General features: G+C 50.1%; 1 protein-coding gene across 1 annotated transcript in view; it reads right to left on the reverse strand.

Annotated features, from left to right (window-relative positions):
• The window catches only part of PLEKHM1 (pleckstrin homology and RUN domain containing M1), a 37,308-nt gene that overhangs the window by 10,191 nt on the left and 5,281 nt on the right, over nucleotides 1-21,836 (reverse strand). The window contains exons 5-8 of the mRNA XM_049638185.1: nucleotides 15,822-16,351; nucleotides 6,469-6,739; nucleotides 2,814-3,734; nucleotides 366-511 (exon numbers count right to left, since the gene is read on the reverse strand). Of these exons, the coding sequence (XP_049494142.1) occupies nucleotides 366-511; nucleotides 2,814-3,734; nucleotides 6,469-6,739; nucleotides 15,822-16,351 (1,868 nt within the window). The remainder of the gene's footprint in view (nucleotides 1-365; nucleotides 512-2,813; nucleotides 3,735-6,468; nucleotides 6,740-15,821; nucleotides 16,352-21,836) is intronic.

The raw sequence follows: 21,836 nt of genomic DNA on the forward strand, positions 1-21,836 counted from the left end.
CTAGAAATATAATCTATCCTAACTATCTTTCCTTATCTATTCTTCCTCTCCCTCTCTTTCTCTCTCTCTAGTTGCTGGTGCCTTAAACACTTTTGTCCGTGGCCATGGGAGCTGCAGAGAACCACCCTCAGGCCTCCACCTGAGGAACAAATGGCAGGCACTGACAGAGTTCTGCCCAGGGGCTACAGACCAGCAGCACAGTTGTTTCTTGGTTGGCCCTCCCACCATCATGGGGCCTGAACCAGTGACCCTAAATTCCCTAGAGCCAAACTCCTCCACACAAAGAGCAGCAACAAAGGGGAGCGACCATTCCTTTGTCACTCCTCAGCCCTGTGTGGCCACGACTGGTTGGGCCCAAGGCTTACCGGGCGCTTGGTGAGGTCCCAGTTGTGGATGATCCTGGCCGGAATCACCGAGGCATCGTCTTGGTGGCAGATGTCGCAGTAATAGAGGCCAGAGAAGGCACAAAGCTTGGGTCGTACAAACGAGAAGCCAATCTGCCGGGAGCAGCCTGGGGAGAGGGACGGCAGGAGAGTGAGCAGTGGCGGGGCCAGAGTCTGGGGACAACGCAGAAGCTCCTAGGCAGAAGGACCTGCTATTTAAGGAAGGGGCAGACATAAAAGGAGGACACAAAGATCAAACAACCGTCACTCACATGCCCACCGCTGAGAAACAACCCCATTACTTAGTCTTCACGACAAAACACTGTTAACAATTATTGCTGTCATTTTGCAGCCGAAGCAGTCGGTGCACAGAGAGGTCAGGAGACCTGCCCAGTCACAGGACGATTAAGTGGCAGAGCCGGTAATCGGATTTGGGCTGGGTTGGTGTTAGAGCCCACATCCTCTTCTACCTAGCTGCCTGTGTTCAATGTTCCCCCTGCTTGCTCACCAATGCCAACCTCCCGTAGGCCCACCCCTCCACTGGGGCCCAGAAACGGAAGCAACCAAGTCAGCGCCTCAGCAAGCAGGGTAGGAGCTGGGGACATGGGGCCGGCCGACAGGCAGGGAGTAGGTGGGGAGGCCAACCGGAGGCAGGACCGTCTGGACACTGCCTGGGCCAGCTTGGAGTCAGAGAGGCCGGACATCTCAAGACAGTGGTGCAGGGTCCGGCTTCAGCTCCTCTGCTGGAGGTCCCTCCACAGCGGCGGGCGGTGAGAGTCAGAGTGGGGCTCAGATCCTGAGCACATGCCTGCCTCCCACAGGGCCAGGGGAAAGAGGCCCTCTGGCCTTGGGACTAGAAGGGCTGGCTCTTCTGCCTAATAGCTGCCTCATCCTAACCTTCGCCGAGGTTTTACGAGGTTCCATTTCAGTATCTATAAAATTCAGCTGCTCCTTGCTCTCCTGTGGGGGTGATGACCAAGTTTAAATGAGATGAGGCTTTGAAAGTGCCCTGTGAACCATGAAATACAGCCAGATGCCGGCGGTGGGCATCCACCCGGCCACAAAGCCATGCCTGCAGCAGGAAGGAAGCCCAAGCCCCCAGATTCAGTCTCGGCCTGAGGGCTGGCAGGTGAGAGGCACAGTGAGAGCCGCCCCCTGCCAGCATTCACACCCACTGGGGGACCCTCCTCACCAGCCCTGGGGGGCCTGGCCTCCTCCCCGAGCCCAACACCCACAGGCGGAAAGTGCAGAGCGTGAGTGTTAGGGGTTGGCGGGTGTGAGGAGGGAGTGAGCAGGGACTTGAAAATGTCTTCTGCAGGAAGAAAACCGCAGACCACTTCCTTCCGGATGCCCGAAGCAGACTTTCCCCTCCGGTCCCACAGGCTCCAGCCAACAGGATGGTCCTCAAACCACCTGCAGCCGCGTCTCCTGCTAGGGCACCCTGCGGCAGGGCAAAATCCTCACAGTCCCCCTGGAGAACCGAAGGTGATGGAAACAGGGGTCTGGGTCCGGGAGAAGAGCTAAAAATGGAACGTGAGCCATGGAATATCTCACAGCCTTGAAAAGCAATGGGGTGGAGAGGCCCTGCGGGGACACGGCCAGAGCGAGGCTCTAGGACCGTCAAGGTCCTCATCTGGCTTCACCACAGGACAGGTTATTGTTAGGACTAAATTAAATAATCCAAATAAAGCAGCTGGCCCGGTGGTCCCACACAGAAGAATCGGACTTGAGGACAGTAATGATACGGCAGATGTACTGACGTAGAATAATATCCACAATACATTCCTCAGTAGAACAAAACCAAGTTGCAGAACAATATATACAGCTGTGCTGGCCCGTACGGTGGCCACAAGCCAAAGGCGCCCATTTTAATTTAAATACCTTTAAGTTAAACTGAAAATTTGGTTCCTTAGTCACACTAGCCACATTTGAAGTACTCAGGGGCCACAGGTGGCTTGTAGTTACCATATTAGACAGCACAGATCTAGGATATTTTCACCATCGGAGAATGTTCTATTGCACAGCATTCAGTAGGATGGGCCCATTTTTGTTAAGTGAAAAAGACTGTGTGCACTTGCGAAAGCATGCAGAAGTATCTGGAAGGGTGCCGTGCCCCTGCTCCAAAAGAATCCAATGATAGGGTGATATAATAATGAAGGGGGCGGAGAGCACAGCTCCCTGGATGGAGCTCCCTGAGCAGAGACAGCAGCACCCGGCAGAGCTGTGCACCCACAGGTCCCAACCCTCGGCAGGGCTGCTGGCCTCGGTGGGTGCTGGGGAGGAGCAGAGGCTACGTCTGCTGCAACATCCCAGGGGTGGCATGGGGGCGCTCGTGGAGAGCCAGGAAAGGGCAGAGAGCCTAAATCGGGAGCCCCACCCGAGGCAGAGTGAGGCGGGCAGGCTGGGGGTGGCGGGACAGCAAGGGGGCACCTGCACAGAAGCAGCCCTGGGAGTCAAGGCCTTTCTCCGTGGGGATGGCCACGAGGTACCGCAGCAGGAAGCCGTTCTCCCGCGTGGCGAACTTCAGCACCTCCTGACAGTTTTCGTCCAGACTCCCGCCCAGTGTCACCGCCTCCTCGGCCGTCTCCAAGTAGGACGCCAGGACCTTGCGTACCAGATCCCTCCACAGGGCGGCCTCCTCAGCATTCCCGGCCTGCAGCTTCAGGACGGCCTTGGCCGTGATGATTTTGAAGAAGGATGGGCCCCCGAGGCTCGTGTCTGGCAGGATATCTCGGATGGTCTCAACTCCGTGGCTGTCACTTAACATTTTCTCGTTGTTTCTCACTCGGAAGCATTTCAGAGACTCCAAGGATAGGGAAAAAATATAGGGCATCCAGGTCCTGTCCGTGTACAGGTACAGAAGGGATTCTTTAATAGCGTCTGGCTCGGGAACTTGGGCAGAGGACCAACAGAACTGCGTGCCCTGGAGAGTCTCGGGCTCAGTGGGTGGGTCCGGGTGGGAGGGGAGGCCACCCTGGGGGGCGTCTGGGGGGTCCTCGGGCTGCTCCGGGTACTGGATGGTCACCCACTCATCCTCCTGCTGGGGCCGGCACTTCTGTAGGGCCTCCCGCACCCGGTCCAGCCAGTCCTCGGCTTCGTCCTGGGAGGAGGCCCGCAGGGCCAGCTTCCTGCCAGAGAAGACCAGCTCGAAGCGGCCGTCGCCGTGGGCTGGCCCCACGGCCTCGCAGCGCAGCAGGGAGCAGTTCTCCACGCAGGTGCGTTCCTCGGTGTTCAGGTAGAGGCGGAACTCCAGAGGGGAGAGCTCGCAGAAGAGTTCCTTCCAGATGCCCATCGCCCCCCGCCGCTCCACGGTGCCCAGCTTCATGAGACCCCGGAATGGGTTGGACAGCCCTGGGGGCAGAAAGAGGCACTTTAGACGGCGGGGCCAAGCCTCTACCTCCTGAGGCCCTGCAGCGGGTGGGGACAGGGGCTGCCGCAAGAACGCTTTAGGAGTGCCTTCATCCCATCCGCACCCTCAGCTGTTGACCTTGTTCCTGAATTTTACTGAGAAAAAAAAAAAAAGGACTGAAAAAAATTACCTCCACAGAGCCCTCACTATGGCATCTGTACCCACACTCAGACTTCCCCCTTGTCACCGGGGATGAACTTCCGGCTCAGTCTGAGGCCAACTCCCCCGTCTGCACAGGGGACCCCTCCCCACCGCCCACTCAAGGACAGGGACGTCTCTCCAGCAGCCCCCCCCCCCACCCCCCCACCGTGTCACTGCTTTCTCCCTTCCCTCCTGGCTCGTTCCCACCAGCACACAAACACACTGTTATTTCTGCCATCTTTAAAAATAGCTTTCTTGATGGCACTCACATCTCTAATTACCACCTTGTTCCTCTGTCCCCTTTACAGAAAACCTCGAGGAGGTGTCACAACTGTCTCTGGTTCCCCTGCTCCCGTTCCATCTTGAATCTGCTCCAGTCAGGTTTTTGTCCCCTCCTTCCACTGAAACGGCACTTGGGAAGCCCCATGCCCTCCTTGTCACCAAATCCCAAGGCTAATCCTTGGTGCCAATCTGGCCTGACCCATCAGTATCTCAGGACACAGCTGAGACCCTCCTTCCCTCATGAGACACTTCCCTCACACGGCTGCTGAGGTGCCACTCTGGGTACTCCTCTGCCACGACGGGCCACTCTTCTGTCCCCCGGGCTCACTCCTCCGCCTCTCCCTGACATGTCAACATTGGAGCACCCCAGAGCTCAGTCCTGGGTCCCCTTCTCCATTGACACCCGCCTCCTACCTGATCGTGCCTACGCTCAGGGCTTTATGCCAACAACTCCCCAGCGTTTATCTCCAGCCTGAACCTCGCCCTTGAACTTCAGGTTCAGATCTCCGCCTGCGCCATGTACGGCTGATATCTAATAGGCATCTCAAAATTGACATGCCCGAAAATCAATTCCTGCCCCTCCCACTGCAAACCAGCTTTCCTCCCAACATCCCTCATCTCATAAATGGCAAACTGCATCCTTCGAGCTGCTTGGGCTAAAAACCTTTCCTTTCTGTCACACACATACACACGCAGCCCATCAGCGAATCCTGCTGGCACATCCGGAACCCTCTGCTTCTCACCACCTCGACCACTACCACACGGGCTCCGACGGCTGTCACCCCTGGCCTGGCTTATGGCAAGAGCCTGACTGGTCTCTCTCCCCTGAGGTCCTTCAACATACGAGACAGGATGACTCCCCATTTAAAGGAAGTCAGATCACGTCCCTTTGCCCCAAACCCTGTAATGACTGCCATCTCCCTTGGAGGGAAAGCTAACGTCCCTTCTGTGGCCCGCGAGGCCCTCCGTCACTCCGCCCTCATCTCTAACCACCCCCTTCCAATCTCCTTGGTTTCCTGGGCACGTGCCCATGGCAGGATCTTTGCATCTGTTCCCCTGCTTGAGCCACACAGGTCGGCCCTTGCCTTCCTGCCTCTCTCCCTGCACATCTCCTCAAATGTCACCTTATCTGTGAGGGCTTCCTTGGCCACCCATATGAAATAGTATGCTCCCCCCACCCCCGTGGCACTCCCCAAGTTCTCCATAGCAATTATCATCACCAGTCCATACAATACATTTACTTGTTAATTCCCTTCTTCCCTGCCTCTTGCACTAGGATATAAGAAGTCTGTGAAGACAGGGACGTTGCTTTGCTTCCTGCTGTGTCCCCAGCACCCAGAACAGCCTGGCACAGCACAGATACTTAATAAATACCCGCTGAATGAGCGTGTGCCTGGACACCACACACCCCTCTATGCTCCCTGTTTCCTAGGGCTCTGCCAGCAACTGGGGGGTCCAAAGGACGCACAGTTCTCTCTCCCGCAGCCTGAACTAGCCTTGGAGATTTCAAATAATTGTATAGGGTCTTCCTACCCTTCAGGGAACCTGACGGCCTAGGCATGAGGCACACTTTCTCTGGCATGGTTATATGGACTACAAGAAAAATCTAAAAGAAGCCAGTGTGGAGACCAGGGCTCTCCTAAGCTAGGCACCTGGCCGGAATCGTCTGCTGGGTCACGGCAAACAGAAAATGAAGTGAGAAAGAGACCGGCTCCAGGGCAGACTTTTCTGTTTGTGGGGGTTGTAGAGAAATTCGGTTATGGTTACCGAATGCTTTTTAGAATTGCACAGGGTGTGGAACTCGAGCTGGCCTCATTGTAAACAGCGCACAGAGGACAGCTAACAGATGGCAGAGCTGATACACCCCCACCAGAGCTGTTAAACAAACCATCGAAGACAGAGGTCTCGGGAAGGGGCACTGAAATGCCTTCCGGAGGCAGGGTTTGCTCTGAGCTACAGGCAGAACCCAGAGTCGTGCATAATCACATGACTTCGGGGGGAAAGTTTCAGTATTTCAATATATGAAACAGGTTTGGGGGCATGATACTGTGGAGCTCTTATGAGAAAATATAGCACTTTTCCTGAAATGCTTCCCTGAATTAGTCAGCAAGGGTGTTCCTGATTACATTTTGGGAAGAGGTTTTGCTCGTGAGAACACACTACCCAACCGGTAATGGAAAAGAGGGCTCTGGCACTGCTCTCCGAAAGGCACTGTCCCCGCGGCAAGGTCACTGGAACCCTGCGGTCACCTACCCATCTGCCTGCGGTGCACCACCCTGAAGTTCTGGTGCTCCTGGGCCGCCGCTGCCCTGCTTGGCCGGCCTCCTGGGGAAGGCACGCAGGCTTGGTCTAAGGCCCCCGTGGAGTGGCTTTTCCTTGGCCCCTGAGAAAAATGCCGGAGGACCCCAGGCCGGGACTCCGGAGTCCCTCCGGAAGAAGCCACGGAGGGTTCTGAAGGGCTCTCTGCGGGCGGCTCCTGGGGAGGCCGGTAGAAGTCATCCTCTGAAATCCAGCTCCTGCTCTTCTAGTGGGAAGGGAGGGAAGACATAGGTGGTGTTTGAAGGTTTTTGTGTGTTTGTTTTGTTTTACAGACATCTTGATGGAGACACAATTCACCGATCATCAAAGGAACCCATTTAGAGCGCACGACTGAATAGTTTCAGTGTATTCACAGAGTTGTGCAACCAGCACCACGAAGTTCAGGACATTTTCATTCCTCCAGAAAGAAACCCCGTGCTCGGGAGCAGTCAGTTCCCATTTCCCCTCAACCGCTCCAGTTCTAGGCCACCACTAATGTACTTTCTGTTTCTAGAGATCTGTCCATTCTGTTTACATAAACAGAATCTTCATTTATGGTTTGTCTTTTTATTCATTTGTATGTATATTTATTTATTTCAGGGTGTGCGTGGGGGAGACAGCATGAGCAGGGGAGGGGGACAGACAGGCAGAGAAAGAGAGAGACAGAATCCTAAGCAGGCTCTACACTCAGTGTGGAGCCTGACGTGGGGCTCAATCTCACGAACCTGGGATCACGACCGGAGCCAAAATCAAGAGTTGAATGCTAAACTGAGCCACCAAGGTGCCCCAATATAAAAGGAATCTTATAAATGTGGTCTTTGTGTCTGCCTTCTCTCTGAACATCAGGTTTTCTAGGTCCATCCATGTTGTAGCAGGCATCAGTATTTATTACTAACTAGTATTCCAAGGTATGGATGTAGCATATTTGGTCTGTCCGCTCATCAGCTGATGGGCATCTGGGTTGTTTCTGCTTTGGGGCAATTATGAATAATGCTGCCATGAACATTCACGTAACCATTTCTGTGTGGATGTATGTTTTCCGTTCCCTTGGGTACACGTCTATGAGTGCAACTGATGGGCCATTCGGTAACTATGCCTAACTTTCTGAGGAATTTCCAAACTCTTTCCCTAAGTGACTACACCATTTTACATTCCCACCACATATGGGGATTCCAATTTCTCCACATCCTTTCCGACGTTTTTATTATCTGTTTGATTATAGCCATCCTCACGTGTGTGAAGTACCGTCTTGTGGTTTAGGTGTGCAATTTCCCCAGTGTCTAAGGACAATGACACCAAGCATCTTTTCATGTGCTCAGTGGACATCAGTAGATCTTCTTTGGAGAAATGTCTATTCGAATTCTTTGCCTATTAAAAAAATTTTTTTAATGTTTATTTATTTTTGAGAGAGACAGCGAGCGAGTGGGGGGGGGGGCAGAGAGAGAGAGAGAGAGGGAGACACAGAATCCGAAGCAGGCTCCGGGCTCTGAGCCGTCAGCACAGAGCCCGACGTGGGGCTCGAATTCACGAACCATGATCTGAACCGAAGTCGGAGGCTTCACCGACTGAGCCACCCCACCCAGGCTCCCCTAAGTCTCCCAATGATTTTGAGTTAATTCTTGTGTATGGTGTGAGGAAGGGGTCTACCTTTATTTTGTCGCAGGTGGACATCCCATCATCCCGGCACCAGTTATTGAAGGACTACAGTTTGTCAGCCCTGCTTATAGGGTTTGAGATGAGGGAGGCATGGGTGAGCAGGACCCAGGACCCCTTCTGTTGCTGTCTGAGACTGAAGCTGCTCACCAGTGGGACAAGTGGGGTGGGTCTGGGGTCACAGAATTGTGGGAAGGGATTTTAGCTTCCCGCCTCCCCCATTTCAAGCGCTCCCTGCCTTTCTGTGCCTGAGCATGGATGAGCAGAGGCAAGAAGAAAGCTGGCTGGACTGCCCTAAGTGGCTGTCTACACAGAGGAAGTGACTCACACGAGAGGTGGGTCCAGCCCAGCTATTTTGTTAAGTGTCACCAACCTCACCCTGAAGTTGCTATTTCCACCCCCTAAATGAGACTGCCCTCTCTGCTCCCGTAGACGCGGAAGGGGAGTAAGGCTGAGGCTGCCCTAGAGGGATTGGTTTGGACAGTTTAATCCATTCAGATGCTTTATGGCACCTTAAGCCAAGAGTGGAGAACTCTGAGTCGGGAGTATCGGGGCCTCAGAGCTGGGCTCCAGGGCTCCCTCTGAAAACCCTCGGAATTAGCAGGTGCTTCCTTCAGTCAGTGACAAGACAATGTGTCAATCAGGGTGGCTACTTGGGAAGCATTTGCAACACAAGATTCTGAACAAAGCCTGCCTGGGCCATAGAGACCCAGGGGAGCTCCCCGAGGAAAATGGGCAGGAGCCCCACAGAGCCTGGCGCACACACCTGGGAAGTCCTGCGGCCTCGCAGCTCACTATTCCTTAAGACTCAGCTCAGGGGCCGTCCATCACCTCCTCTGGGAAGCTTTCCTGACTATTCCCCAGCCTACACTCCTCCCGCTGCCTAGCTGGGTCAGGGACTCCTCGGGGCTCCCACGGCATTCTTTGCCCACCCCACCCGGCACCTACCAAGCTGTATGCAATGGCCGCTCTTCTTTCTGCCTGGCACAGAGTTATCACAGATGAGGGAATAATTCTCGAGTGTCAAACGTCTTTGGCATAAAATAACAAGGCTGGGGCAAGGGGACTGGAAGGAAGGAGACAAATGTGAATTGTGAGGTGATATATGTTCACTGGTGAGGGCTTCTCTCTCCGAGGAGGCGAGGGAGACTACTGGGAAATGTTCAGACACGGTCCAGCGGCCACAGGTCAGCCCCCAGGAAATGACACTCCAGGAAAAATCTTTTGTTCTCTTAGACAACAGACAAAACCAGTGGGAACACTGGGTCCGTGCAGCTTCTGCACACAGGCCTGGACGGAGCTCTGTAGCTGTGCCCCAGCCAGGGCCCCCGGTCACAAAGCGGGGTGTGAGGGGGGGAGAACCCCACTGTTCCCCCTCCCCCTTCCTACCACCTACCTTCCTACCTTCTGCTCATTCAAGCCCCCACAACTGGCCAGTTCCCTGCCGCTCTAACAGTGGAGGAAACCGCCACAGACCACGGGTCTAAGCCATGGCAGCACCTGCCACGAGGGGCCCGAGACAGAGGAATGTCACTTTCACTGGATGAAGTCTTAGAATCCAGACTGTCCTCTGGAGTGCAACTGAGAAATCCGTTCACAGCCTCCCGGAGTCCACAAATAGAAGTCCCCTTAGCTCCCCCACTCCCGGCCCCTTTCCTTCCTGGCACTTGTCACCAGTGTAATTATGATGTGGGTAATGACTTGCCTGATCCAGTGTCTGTCCCCAAGGAGCAGGGCCCTTGTCCGTCCTGTTCCATCACCGTACCCAGTATGGTGCTTGGCCCAGAGCAGGGCCTCTGCGGTGAATGAATTTAAAATAATGTTTTTTGTTTCTTTTTTAAAGAAAGACCGAATGGCTCTCATGGTTATACGACTTGACAGTCAGAACCCTCTACCCCCCCCCCCCCCCACCCCACGCCAACAAAGTGTCAAATAAATGGCAGTGACTAAGTGACAGAAGCACAGGAAAATGAGACTCACAGGGGTGACACACGGGGTGGAGCCGGGGGTCCACCAGGTGGGCTGCACTGGAGTGCCCAGCGACTATCTACTTAGTGGAGGGATGAGTGGGTCCTGTGGGCTCTCAGCAACCTGAGTCCCCTGAGGCCTGCGGGGAGGCGGAGCCCGCCCCGGTCAGACCCACCAGCCCAGCCCATGCACTCGGCGGCCTACTTCTCAGCGTAAACTCCCACGCTGGCATCTCGAGAGTCTCTGAGAGTTCGAGAACCATTAATTACGCCTGCACTCACCCAGGTACGGTGTGCAGAGCTGACCTTACAGAAGGGAACAGACATGCTCTTCCGTATCACGGAGCCGATATTCGAGTCCAGAGGCAGGAATTCAAGTGAAGCAGGCAAATGGGAAAGGGAGTCACCGGGGACTGTGCTTTTGGGACAGGGTGCTGGGGGAAGGCGGAGACAAGGGTGAGGAAAAGGGGCGAGCTGGGAAAGGGTCCGGGCAGATGGAATGGCAAATGGAAAAGCCTGGGGCTGAAAGGAGCCTGCGGTGGCAGAAGCTGCCGGAGGCCAGAGGAGCAACGCCCGGTGAGCCGAGGAGCTTGGGTGACAAGTTAAGCTGCCCTGTCCCATCAGCTCTGGGACCCTGGCAAGACAGGATGTCGGAGCTGAGACACAACACGAGTCAGGTCTTGGACGGGAGTGAACTCAGCTTGGTCAACGCCACTCTGTGGCATCCTGCTAGGGCGCGCAGCCCCAGACCCTAGGGGTAGCCCCCTGCTTCCAGCTCAAGCCGGGGGCTGTGGAGTCGTTCTTCTTTACCCTTCAGGGTGTTGACAGCTGTCGGCTCAAAACCTTCAGAGTCCTCTGACATTCTGGGCCCTGAAGACTCTTCAGGATAGTAAAAAATGGAGACTGTGACCCTCACTTATACAGCTACATGGCTTATACAGTCACATTCAGTCAGTGGTGCTAGTCAGTCCGCTATCTGTATGGACAAAACGTGACTTTTGACTCTTACCTCACACCATACACAAAACTCAATCCCAAGTGGATCATAAATCTAATTGCAAAAGGCAAAACAACAAAGCTTCTAGATGAAAATATAGGGGTCTTCACAGCTTTGGGTAGAGATCTTAAAAATAGATGCAAAATACATAAACCACAAACAGAGAGGCCAATAAATTGAAGAGCATTAAAACCAAGAATTTCCGCTCCACGAAAAATACCATTAAGAGATTTAAAACACAAGCCATAGGGGCACCTGGGTGGCTCAATCAGTTAAGCATCCAACTCTTGATTTTGGCTCAGGTCATGATCTCACAGTTTGTGAGTTCAAGCCCCAAGTCAGGCTTTGCACTGACAGTGTGGAGACTGCTTGGGATTCTCTCTCTTTCCCTCTCTTTTTCTTTTGCTTTTTAATGTTTATTTATTTTTGAGAGAGAGAGAGAGACAGAGTGCAAGTGGGCAAGGGGCAGAGAGAGAGAGATGGAGACACAGAATCCAAAGCAGGCTCCAGGCTCCAAGCTGTCAGCACAGAGCCCGACGCAGGGCTCGAACTCGTGAACCGCGAGATCATGACCCGAGCTTAGCCAACTGAGCCACCCAGGCATTCCTCTCTCCCTCTTTTTCTGCATGCGCATGAGCGTACACACTCTCTCTCAAAATAAATAAATAAACGTTAAAAAAACAGGCAAGCCATAGACTTGAAGAAACGTTTGCTATATGTATATGCGACATATTTTTTTCTCTAATAAAAGACATATCCATAATATGTAAAGAGCCTCTACCAATGAATCAGGAAATACACACAACTCAATTTGAGAATGAAGCAATGACTTAGAGACTTCCAAAAGCCAATAAGCAAACGAAAAGGTATCAAGACCGTTAGTCATCAGGGAAATGCAAATTAAAACCACAGTGAGGTCCCACTACACACCTATTAGAGTGGCTGAAATGAAAAAGACTGATGACCCCACTGGCTAGGATAAAGAGCAATGAAAATGCTCACATATTGCTAATGTGAGTACAAGTCAGTGCAAACACTGTTAGAAAACTGCTTGGCAGTAGGCACTAAAGGTAAACATATGCCTTCCCAATGACTGGGCAATTCCGCTCCTAGATATATACCCCCAAAAAAGAGTGCAGAGGGGTTCAACGAAATACAAATGTAAGAATGTTCACATCAGCTTTCATCATAATAGCCCAAACCTGGAAACAACCCAAATGTCTGTTAGCAGGAGAATGGATAGATGCACTGTGATATATTCTTACAATGGAATGCTACAGAACAATGGAAAAGAACAAACTATAGCCTCATGCTATATGCACAAGTGAACCACACAGACATAATGCTCAGTGAAAGAAGCAAAAGGGTATACGTTGTACAGTTCCTTTCATACGAATGAAGTTGAACAATAGGAAAAATTAATCTACGGTGCTAGAAGTCAGAATAGAGGCTTCCTTTAGAGGGGAACAATGGGACAAGGCATGAGAGAGCCTTCTGGTGGGCTGGAAATGTTCTATGTTTCCATCTGGAGGGTGGTCATAGAGGGTACATCGTATATAATTACTCACTGAGATGTGTACTAACGATCACTTTACAGCATTCCTCGAAAACGTTCTAAAGGGGGAAATAATAGTCTTTTTTTCTGGTAAATTTTTAAAAATCTTTATTTTTGGGAGAGAGAGAGAGAGAGAGAGAGCGCAGGGGAGGGGCAGACAGAAAGGTAGACACAAGAATCGGAAGCAGGCTCCAGGCTCTGAGCTGTCAGCACAGAGCCCGACGCGGGGCTCGAACTCACGAACCACAGATCACGACCTGAGTTGAAGTCGGACGCTTAACCGACTGAGCCACCCAGGCGCCCGGAAATAATAGTCTTTTGAACAAATGGTGCTGGTACCACTGTACATCAATATGCAAAAGAATCGAGCTGGACCTCATCTTTATACCATATACAAAAGTCAACTCAAAATGGATCATAGATCTCAATGTAAGAGCTAAAACTATAAAATTTTTAGAAGGACACATAAATCTTTGTGACCTTGGGCTAGGAAATGGGTATAGACAGGACACCAAAAGCACAAATGGCGAAAGAAAAAAATAGGTAGATTGGACTCTATCGACATTGAAAACATTTATGCTGTAAATGTTACCACCAAGAAAGTGAAACGACAACTCACAGGATGGGAGGAAATAGTTGCTAATTATGTATTTAATAAGGGTATACAATCCAGAATATATAAAGAACTATTATAATTCAATAATAAAAAGACAAATAATCCCATTTTAAAATGGGCCAAGGGGTGCCTGGGTAGCTCAGTGGGTTAAGCATCTGACTCTTGGTTTTGGCTCAGGTTGCGACCTCACGTTTCGTGAGTTCAAGCCCTGCATCGGGCTCTGTGCTAGCGGCAAGGAGCCTGCTTGGGACTCTCTCTCCTTCTCTCTCTGCCCCTCCCCTACTCAGGCACGCACTCCCACAAAATAAATAAGTGAAAAATAAACAAAATAAAATAAAAATGGGCCAAGGTTCTGAAAAGACATTTCTCCAAAGTAGATCTACAAATGGCCAAAAGTCACACAAAAAAGATGATGCTTGACATCATTAGTCATTAAAGAAACGCAAATCAAAACCATAAGTAGATACTGCTCGTGCCCTTGGCTAGCTATAATGACAATTTTTAAAAAGACAGTAAGGACTGTTGGTGAGGATGGAATACATTGCTGGTGGGAATATAAAATGGGGCCGCTGCTTTGGAAAACAGTTTGGTAGTTCCTCAGAAGGTTAAATATAGAGTTACCATGTGACCCAGAGATCTTGCTGCTGGGTATACATCCAAGGGAATCAAAAATATACCCACACAAAAACTTGTACATGAATGTTCACTGCTGTGTTATTTATATTAGCCAAAAAAATGGGGGGAAAAAAAACAAAAGTCTATCAATGGATGAAGGACAAAATAAAATGTGACGGATTCATACAAAGGAATCTACAATGAATTATTACTCCCTGAAGCACAGATCAGGCTCCGAAAACGACGAATCCCGAAAACAGTATGTTAATTGGAAGAAGCCAGTCACCAAAGGCTGCATATTACATGATTCCATTTATGTGAAATGTCCAGAATAGCAAATCTATAGACAAAGGAAATAAGTGGTTGCCAGGGGATGAGAGGAGTGAGGCTGGAGGAGGAGGATGGGGCGTCACTGCTAATGGTAAGGGATTTCTTTTCTTTTCTTTTTTAAATGTTTTTATTTATTTTTTGAGAGAGAGATAGAGACAAAGCATCAGCAGGGGAGGAGCAGAGAGAGAGGGAGTCTGAAGCATGCTCCAGGCTCTGAGCTGTCAGCACAGAGCCTGACACGGGGCTCGAACTTGTGAACCACAGATCATGACCTGAGCTGAAGTCAGACACTCAAACGACTGAGCCACCCAGGCGTCCCAAGGGATTTCTTTTATGGGGGATGAAAATATTTTCGAATTCGATTGTAGTGATGGCTGCACAACCTTGTGAATATACGAAAAAAAAATGGAATTATACACTTTAATTAGGTGAATTGTATGGTATATGAGTTATATCTCAATAAAGCTATTTAAAAGCGTGTGTGTGTGTGTGTGTGTGCGCGCGCGCGCACGCACGCGTGTTCTAGTCTATTTCACGGCCTTGGCCCCGTCCTGAGTTACAGGATCTGGAAGCTACCGGATGAGAGATACGCACGGATGGAGCTGAAAAAGCAAGACTATATCCTAACGTGACCCCAGACAGCAGCTGGGATAAACCTGGGGTTCTGTATGTCCACGTGCACATGTGCATACAACTTCCTACCCTGGCTATTCATGACTCAAGAACAAATGTGAAATGGCAAAGAGCTCAGGTCTACAGCTTTGACAACCGCTTCACTGGGCCGATAGTTCTCAAGCCTCTGACCCATGGCTCTGTGCAGGAGATTCCCAGGGCTGGCTTCCCTCGGGGTTATCAACAAAGGAGACTGGCCCATTCTAGGGCTGCACTGCCCAACAGAAATAGAATTCCAGCCACATGTATCATTTTAAATGTTCTACTAGCCACGTTTTTAAAATGTAAAAAGAAACACGTGTAATTAACTTTTATATTTAACCCAATATCAACAATATTTTCATTGTAGCACGTAATCGAGAAATGATTGAGATATTTCACCTTCTTTTTTTTTCAGACTAAGCCTTCAAGATCCAGTGTTTATTTTACATAGCTCATCTCAGTTTGGACTAACCACATTTTAAACGCTCATTCAACAGCCACGTGTGGCTAGTGGTTACCATATTGGATGGTGCAGTTCGAATCTGGCTCATACTGCAAGATGAGTATTCTCAAAGTCTGGTATTTGAGAAAATCTGAATTTAATAATAACAAGAGCTGAGGAGGAAACCAAGGCTCAGTGAGGCAAAGTGCCTTGCCCGAGGCCTTGAGCTGATAAGTGGCAGTGGTTATGCGCAGGGTCTATGATCAGATGAGAATTATCTTCTCTACGGGGTCAATGTGAGAGGACAAGAGAGACCCATGGGAAGGGACTGGCACCGTGCCTGGCTCACGTCCACCGTGACAGATATGAGGGGCTAATGGAGACAAGGCAGAGACCACTCGGGGTGGCTAGCTGGGGAGACCCTGCACCAGCTGAGACATTTCCCCAAGACCTCTCCCCGAAAAGCTTGTATCACTCACCGGGCTGGTGGGTGAGGACACCCCAAGGCTCCGTGCAGCTCCGTCATCCTCCAGAGACTTCTCCTGGCCACTCCCCGGGCTGACTGCTCTGGCCGCCGCCTCTCTCACGGGACTGGAAGGCCTCTGGTCTAAAATGCTCACCGAGGGGACAGCTTTGGCAGTGCCCAACTGCAGCAAGCCCAGGGTGCCAGGTGCCTGGGGAGGCGGCTCCTGCTTGCGGTCCCCATCTTGAGTCCCAGAGGATGCTTGGGGCGGGAGGGGCTCTGCGGGCACATCAAAAGGGACGCTGGCCTCCAGGCCGGGGAGGGGGAGTGAGGCCCGCCCCGTGGGAATCTCCATTTCTCCACTCAGTCCGCTCAGTCCGTTGGTTGGCACAGAGTTTACCTGGGCTTTGCTGAATTCCGACAATACCCTAGAAGTTTTTAAACAGAGAAACCTGTGTGACAAGCTGTCAGCTAGAATGCCCAAGGCTATTGGGACAGCGGTAAGAAGGCAAAACTGCTGTCTGGGGATTTCAAAAACAAAACATCCTCGTCATCCACCCACCGTGCTCCTCTGCTTACACACAAGCCTTCCTCTGACACTCCTCACAAAGTTTCTCCCCAGCTGGGACTGAGGTAGAGTGGGCAGCCAAGGGAATTGCGGGGCCCGGGATCTCCGGTGCAAGCGCTGGTCCACCAGAGCTGGGCCGTATGTGGGGTCCCAGATGCCTCCTGTTCCCAGGACCTGCTGCCGGAGATCAGTGTACACAGGGTGCAGGAGTGTGCACGCAAGTATACATGGGGTGTGCACCTGCTCACTCTTCCAATGGTACTGGCTCTTCCTGCCCTTCAGTGGTGCTTCAGGGACTACGGGGAGCCAGTGTTACTATCTTTATGTACACACGCACACGCACGCACATGAAAACTACTCTGGGCCTTCTAAAACGTGCACTGGCTAGTGGCTGCTCCCCTTCTCCTGAGGCTTCTGAGAATCCACATTCTGTTTCTGAACTAGAACTATTGGCTGTCTCTTCCTTTGTTTATGAACCAATAGAGTATGTCACGGGCGAATACAGATTCATACAACAACAAAGCTATCCGGGGCCCAAGAGATTGCCCATATCTGCCCTAATGGTTTAGACTGGGTCAGAAGACGTGCCAAACTCCCCTTAATGTGGGCTCATTTCCATAAGGATTTTAGAACTCAAGTTTTTACCTTAGTGTCTTTTGGCTGAGCTGTGTGCTCTTATCTACATCATAACCCCAAACAACATTTCAAGACATGCTAGTCAAACATTGGTGAACAACCCATACATTTATGGGCAACTGATTTGCAGCCCAAGACATTTCAGTGGGGAAAGAATAGTCTGTTCAACAAATGGTGCTGGGATAAGCAAACAGTCCCATGCAAAAGAAGAAAGTTGGACCCCTACCTCACACCATATAAAAAATGAACTCAAAATGGATCAAAGACCTAAAAGTAAGAGCTAAAACTATAAAACTCTTAGAAGGAAACAGGTATAAATCTTCGGATCAGGCAATGGTTTCTTATATGACAGCCAACAAATAAGTAAACAATAAAAAATAGGTACGCTGGACTTTATCAACACTAAAAGCTTTTGTGCTTCAAAAGGATACTATCAAGAAAGTAAAAAGACAACCCATAGAACAGGAAAAAAATCTGCATGTCTTATATCCAAGTATTATCATATATCTGATAAGGGTCTAGTATCCAGAATATAGAGAGCTCTTACAATTCAATAATATTAGAACAAATAACCTGACTGAAAAATGGGCAAAGGTTTACAGAGACATTTCTCTAAAGGTATACAAAGGAAAAGTACATGAAAAGATGCTCAATATCATTAGACGGTAGTGAAATACAAATCAAAACCATAATAAGATACTACTTTATGCCTACCAAGATGCCTATAACAAAAAAGACAGAGGGGCACCTGGGTGGTTCAATCAGTTAAGCATCCGACTTTGGCTCAGGTCATGATCTCACGGTTTGTGGGTTCGAGCCCCGTGTCGGGCTCTGTGCCGACAGCTCGGAGCCTGGAGACTGCTTCAGATTCTGTGTCTCCCTCTCTTTCTGCCTCTCCCCAACTCATGCTCTGTCTCTCTCTCTCTGTCTCTCTCTAAAATAATAAACATTAAAAAATTTAAAAAAATTAAAAAGACAGAGAATAACAAGTGTTGGCAAAGGTGTAGAGAAAATGGAACTCCTACATGCTGCTGGCGGAAATGTGAAATGGTGCAGCCTCTGTGGAGAACAGTTTGGTAGTTCCTTAAAAGTTAAACATAGAGTTACCATATGAGTCAGCAATCCAACTCATGGGTATATACCCAAGAGAATTAAAAGACAATGTCTGCACAAAAACCTGTACATGAGTGTTCACAGCAATATTATTCATAGTAGCCAAAAAGTAGGAATAGAACGAATGTCCACTAACTGAAAAGATAAAACAAATTGTGGTGTATTCACACAATGGAATATTATTCAGCCATGACCCATGCTACAACACGGATGAACCTTGAAAACCTACTAAGTGAAGGAAGGAGGTCACAAAAAGCCACATAGTGTATGATTCCATTGGTGTTAAATGTCCAGAATAGGTAAATCCATAGCTAGTGGGTAAGGGGTTTCCTTAAAGGGTGATGGAAGTGTTCTCGAATGACATCATAGTGATATGGTACAACCTTGTGAATATACCTAAAGGCCACTGAATTGGACACTTCAAAATGGTGACTTTTAGGGTATGTGAATCCTATCTCAACAAACAAGTAGGTGGAAGGTGTCACTGTGTTGTCCGAACAGTCACGGGGGTTGGGGGGCAGGCGGGTGCTGATTCTTGCTCTCGGCCCCACTCTAAAAACAGACCGATGAGAACCCAAGAGTGTGGTTTGCAGTGTCAGGCACTGAGGCGCTAATAGGTTCTGGAAACAGAGGGGTAGTTTCCGCAGCTAGAGAAGGAGGGACATTTAAAAAGCGACTGCAGGGGCGCCTGGGTGGCTCAGTCGGTCGAGCGTCCGACTTCAGCTCAGGCCATGAACTCGTGGTTTGTGAGTTCAAACCCTGCGTCGGGCTCCGTGCTGACAGCTCAGAGCCTGGAGCCTGCTTCGGGTTCTGTGTCTCCCTCTCTCTCTGCCCCTCCCCTGTCCGCGCTCTGTCTCTCTCTCAAAAAGAAATAAACAATAAAAAACATTTAAAAAGTCAAAAACCAAAAACCAACTGCATGTGTCCAAACCGCTGTGACAGAACGGAGCCCCTTTCTGAAATGAACTAGGGAGGCAGACTTTTGACAAATGTCCCCTGTGAGGTTCCAGCTCCTCATGGAGTCCCAAGAGGTGGTACAGTGACTAAGAGCCGGGCTCTTGGTTGGCTTTGGTTGGCACACTGCTGTGGCCCCACAATAGGTTCCTAAAGTTCACGGACTTCATTCCTTTACCCGTATAACCGGCATGGTAACAGCACCCGCCTATGACTGTGTTCAAGGCTGAATGAGATCATATAGGTAAAATGCTTATAGAGTGTCTGGCACAAAGTAAGTACTCAATAAACATTAACCTCAGTTTGTCACTGGTTGTTCTTATCACCACTGGTAAGACTGCTTAGCCTCTACACACATGGCTATAAAAATGTAAGGAAAGAGAATTACGGAAATATTCACCAGCATTACCGAAATGGTTATCAATTATAAATGAACCCTCATCTGTAAGACACATTTTAATGATGGAGTGGACTGGGTGTGGGAATAAAGAAACACCACCCGACAGCAAGAAGCTTGTGTGATAAATTAGTTTCCACCAAATCAACACCACGGTCAAGATGAAATCAAGTTCACAAGAGTCTCACCAGGATCAGAGCTGGTCGGCAGGACCCAGAGAGAATAAGAGACATGCACATCAAGTGGGAAAAAGTGAGAGAGATGAGGTTTTGAAGGAAAAGTGAAAGAAAGAGAATTTTCAAAACTTTTGAAGAAAACGCAACATAGGGCTGAAACGCTCCGGTCCTTCCACTTCTGTCCAGCTCAGGGCAGCGTTTTTCAAAAACTGCCTGTTCAAAAATTCTAGCAGTTTGTGCTTTCATTTAGAAGACAGTCTGAAAACATATACGTATTATATACATACGTATATTGTGCGTACACAGAGGCGTAGGTGTGGAATAAAAGCATGGGCTGGAGAATCGGCATGACCACCCCATAAAGTGCCCCCCGCCAAGCGATTCTGAGCCTGCGCTTTTCCTGAGCACGTGGACTAGCGTGTTGGGGTCCACGGCACCACCTGGCGGTCAGGGGTGCTCATGAAAGTACAGGAGGGGGCTGCATGTGCAAAGAATCATTTCCCCCAAGAGAAGGCCTCATGATAACGACCTCTGACAAATATCATCAAGCACAGATCTGCAGCTGTGTATACACAGACAAGTAGCGCGAGAACTGACATCACGGGGACCCCCAGTAGTAAAATGATAATGACACCACCTATGGAGCACTCACCCTGTGATTGGCACTGCTCTAAGCGCTTTGCATACCTTAACTCACTTCCTAGCATTCTTATCCCCATTTTGCAGACGAGGACATCAAGATCAGAAAGGTTGCGTAACTTGCCCGGGGTCGCAAAGCTGGTTAATGGAAGACTCCAGCAGTCTGGCTCCTGAGCCCACACTCCTAACCACCGGCCCCTAGCTGCGCTTCTCAGCGATCAGTGTAATTCAGACCCAACCGACACAAAAGAAGCTATTCAGGCCATCAATCCTCTATTCACAAAGCAAACTGCAGTTTGGTTTCCAGAAAACATTAAGTTAATACATTTCATTGGAATGTTACATCTTTTGTACTTTATGTTTAACTTGTAGATAATTTTAAAAAACTTTTTTTAACATTTATTTTGATAGAACGCCTGTTCTCTCTCTCTCTCTCAAAATAAATAAACTTTAAAAAATCCACGAAAACAACTATTTACGTAATATGACAAAAATAAGCGAACTCTTAACTGCTGATGTGACTCTTCACCCTCAGACACACCCTCTAAGAGCTGGTGTGTGTGGATGTGCGAAGATAACTTCAAGCCCGGCACTCAGAGTGATGGTGCTGGATGTGTGTTTGTGCATCTGTGCGCTCTGTGTTTGCTGGTTCCGCACACCACTGCCCCGCGCTGGTCTGTACATCCTGACCCTCTTCCCTTGACTTCTCCCACAATGCCCAGGATGACGCTTCCCACAGAGGGTGGACGGTCACTGATTCAACGGCCTTAAGCTGGAATTTTCCAATCACAAGACTCGCGAAAGATAAAAGCAGGGCACATGACAAACAGAGGGCCGGCGGGCTGGCCTGTGGGAGGAGGAGACACAAGGAAGGGTTCAGACAGGTGAATGAACTTAAGTCACGCCATCGGCCCAGCCGATAGAGCGGGGATTGCTCCCTTCCAGGATGTTCTACCTAAATTCTTGTTTGATGTTTGAAAGTTCTAGCTAATGTGCTCTGTTGCTCAGAAGCTGCTTCAGCCGTAATTCGCCCCCAGGCATCTGATCTGATTCTCGGCCAGCTCTATGAAAGAGCCTCCATTTTACAGATGAAGAAACAACCTCACAGAGCCAACGCTTGGCCTGCCGTTACTGGACTTGTGACTGGTAGAACAGGGCTTGAGGTTGGATCCTGCTACAAGCCAGTCCGTACCGGCACCCAATCTGGTGTTCTTCCCACAGCAGCTGGGAAACCTGTAAAGCCTTGAATGAACCAAGAAGGTAGGGGCACACAGGAGTAGAAAAGAAGATCCTAGACACTGGCTGAGGGAACATGGGTCTGGTTGAAGGAAGCACTTAACAAAAATTTACCATTTTCGGGGCGCCTGGGTGGCTCAGTCAGTTAAGCGTCTGACTCTTGATTTTAGCTCGGGTCATAATCTCACAGTTCCTGGGATCAAGCTCTGCATCACGCTCTGCACTGACAGCGAGGGGCCTGCTTGGGATTCTTTCTCTCTCCCCACGCCTCTCTCTCTGCCCTTCCCCCACTCATGCTCGCTTGCTGTCTCT

Source organism: Panthera uncia, chromosome E1 (assembly GCF_023721935.1).
Source record: "Panthera uncia isolate 11264 chromosome E1, Puncia_PCG_1.0, whole genome shotgun sequence".
NCBI lineage: Eukaryota > Metazoa > Chordata > Mammalia > Carnivora > Felidae > Panthera > Panthera uncia.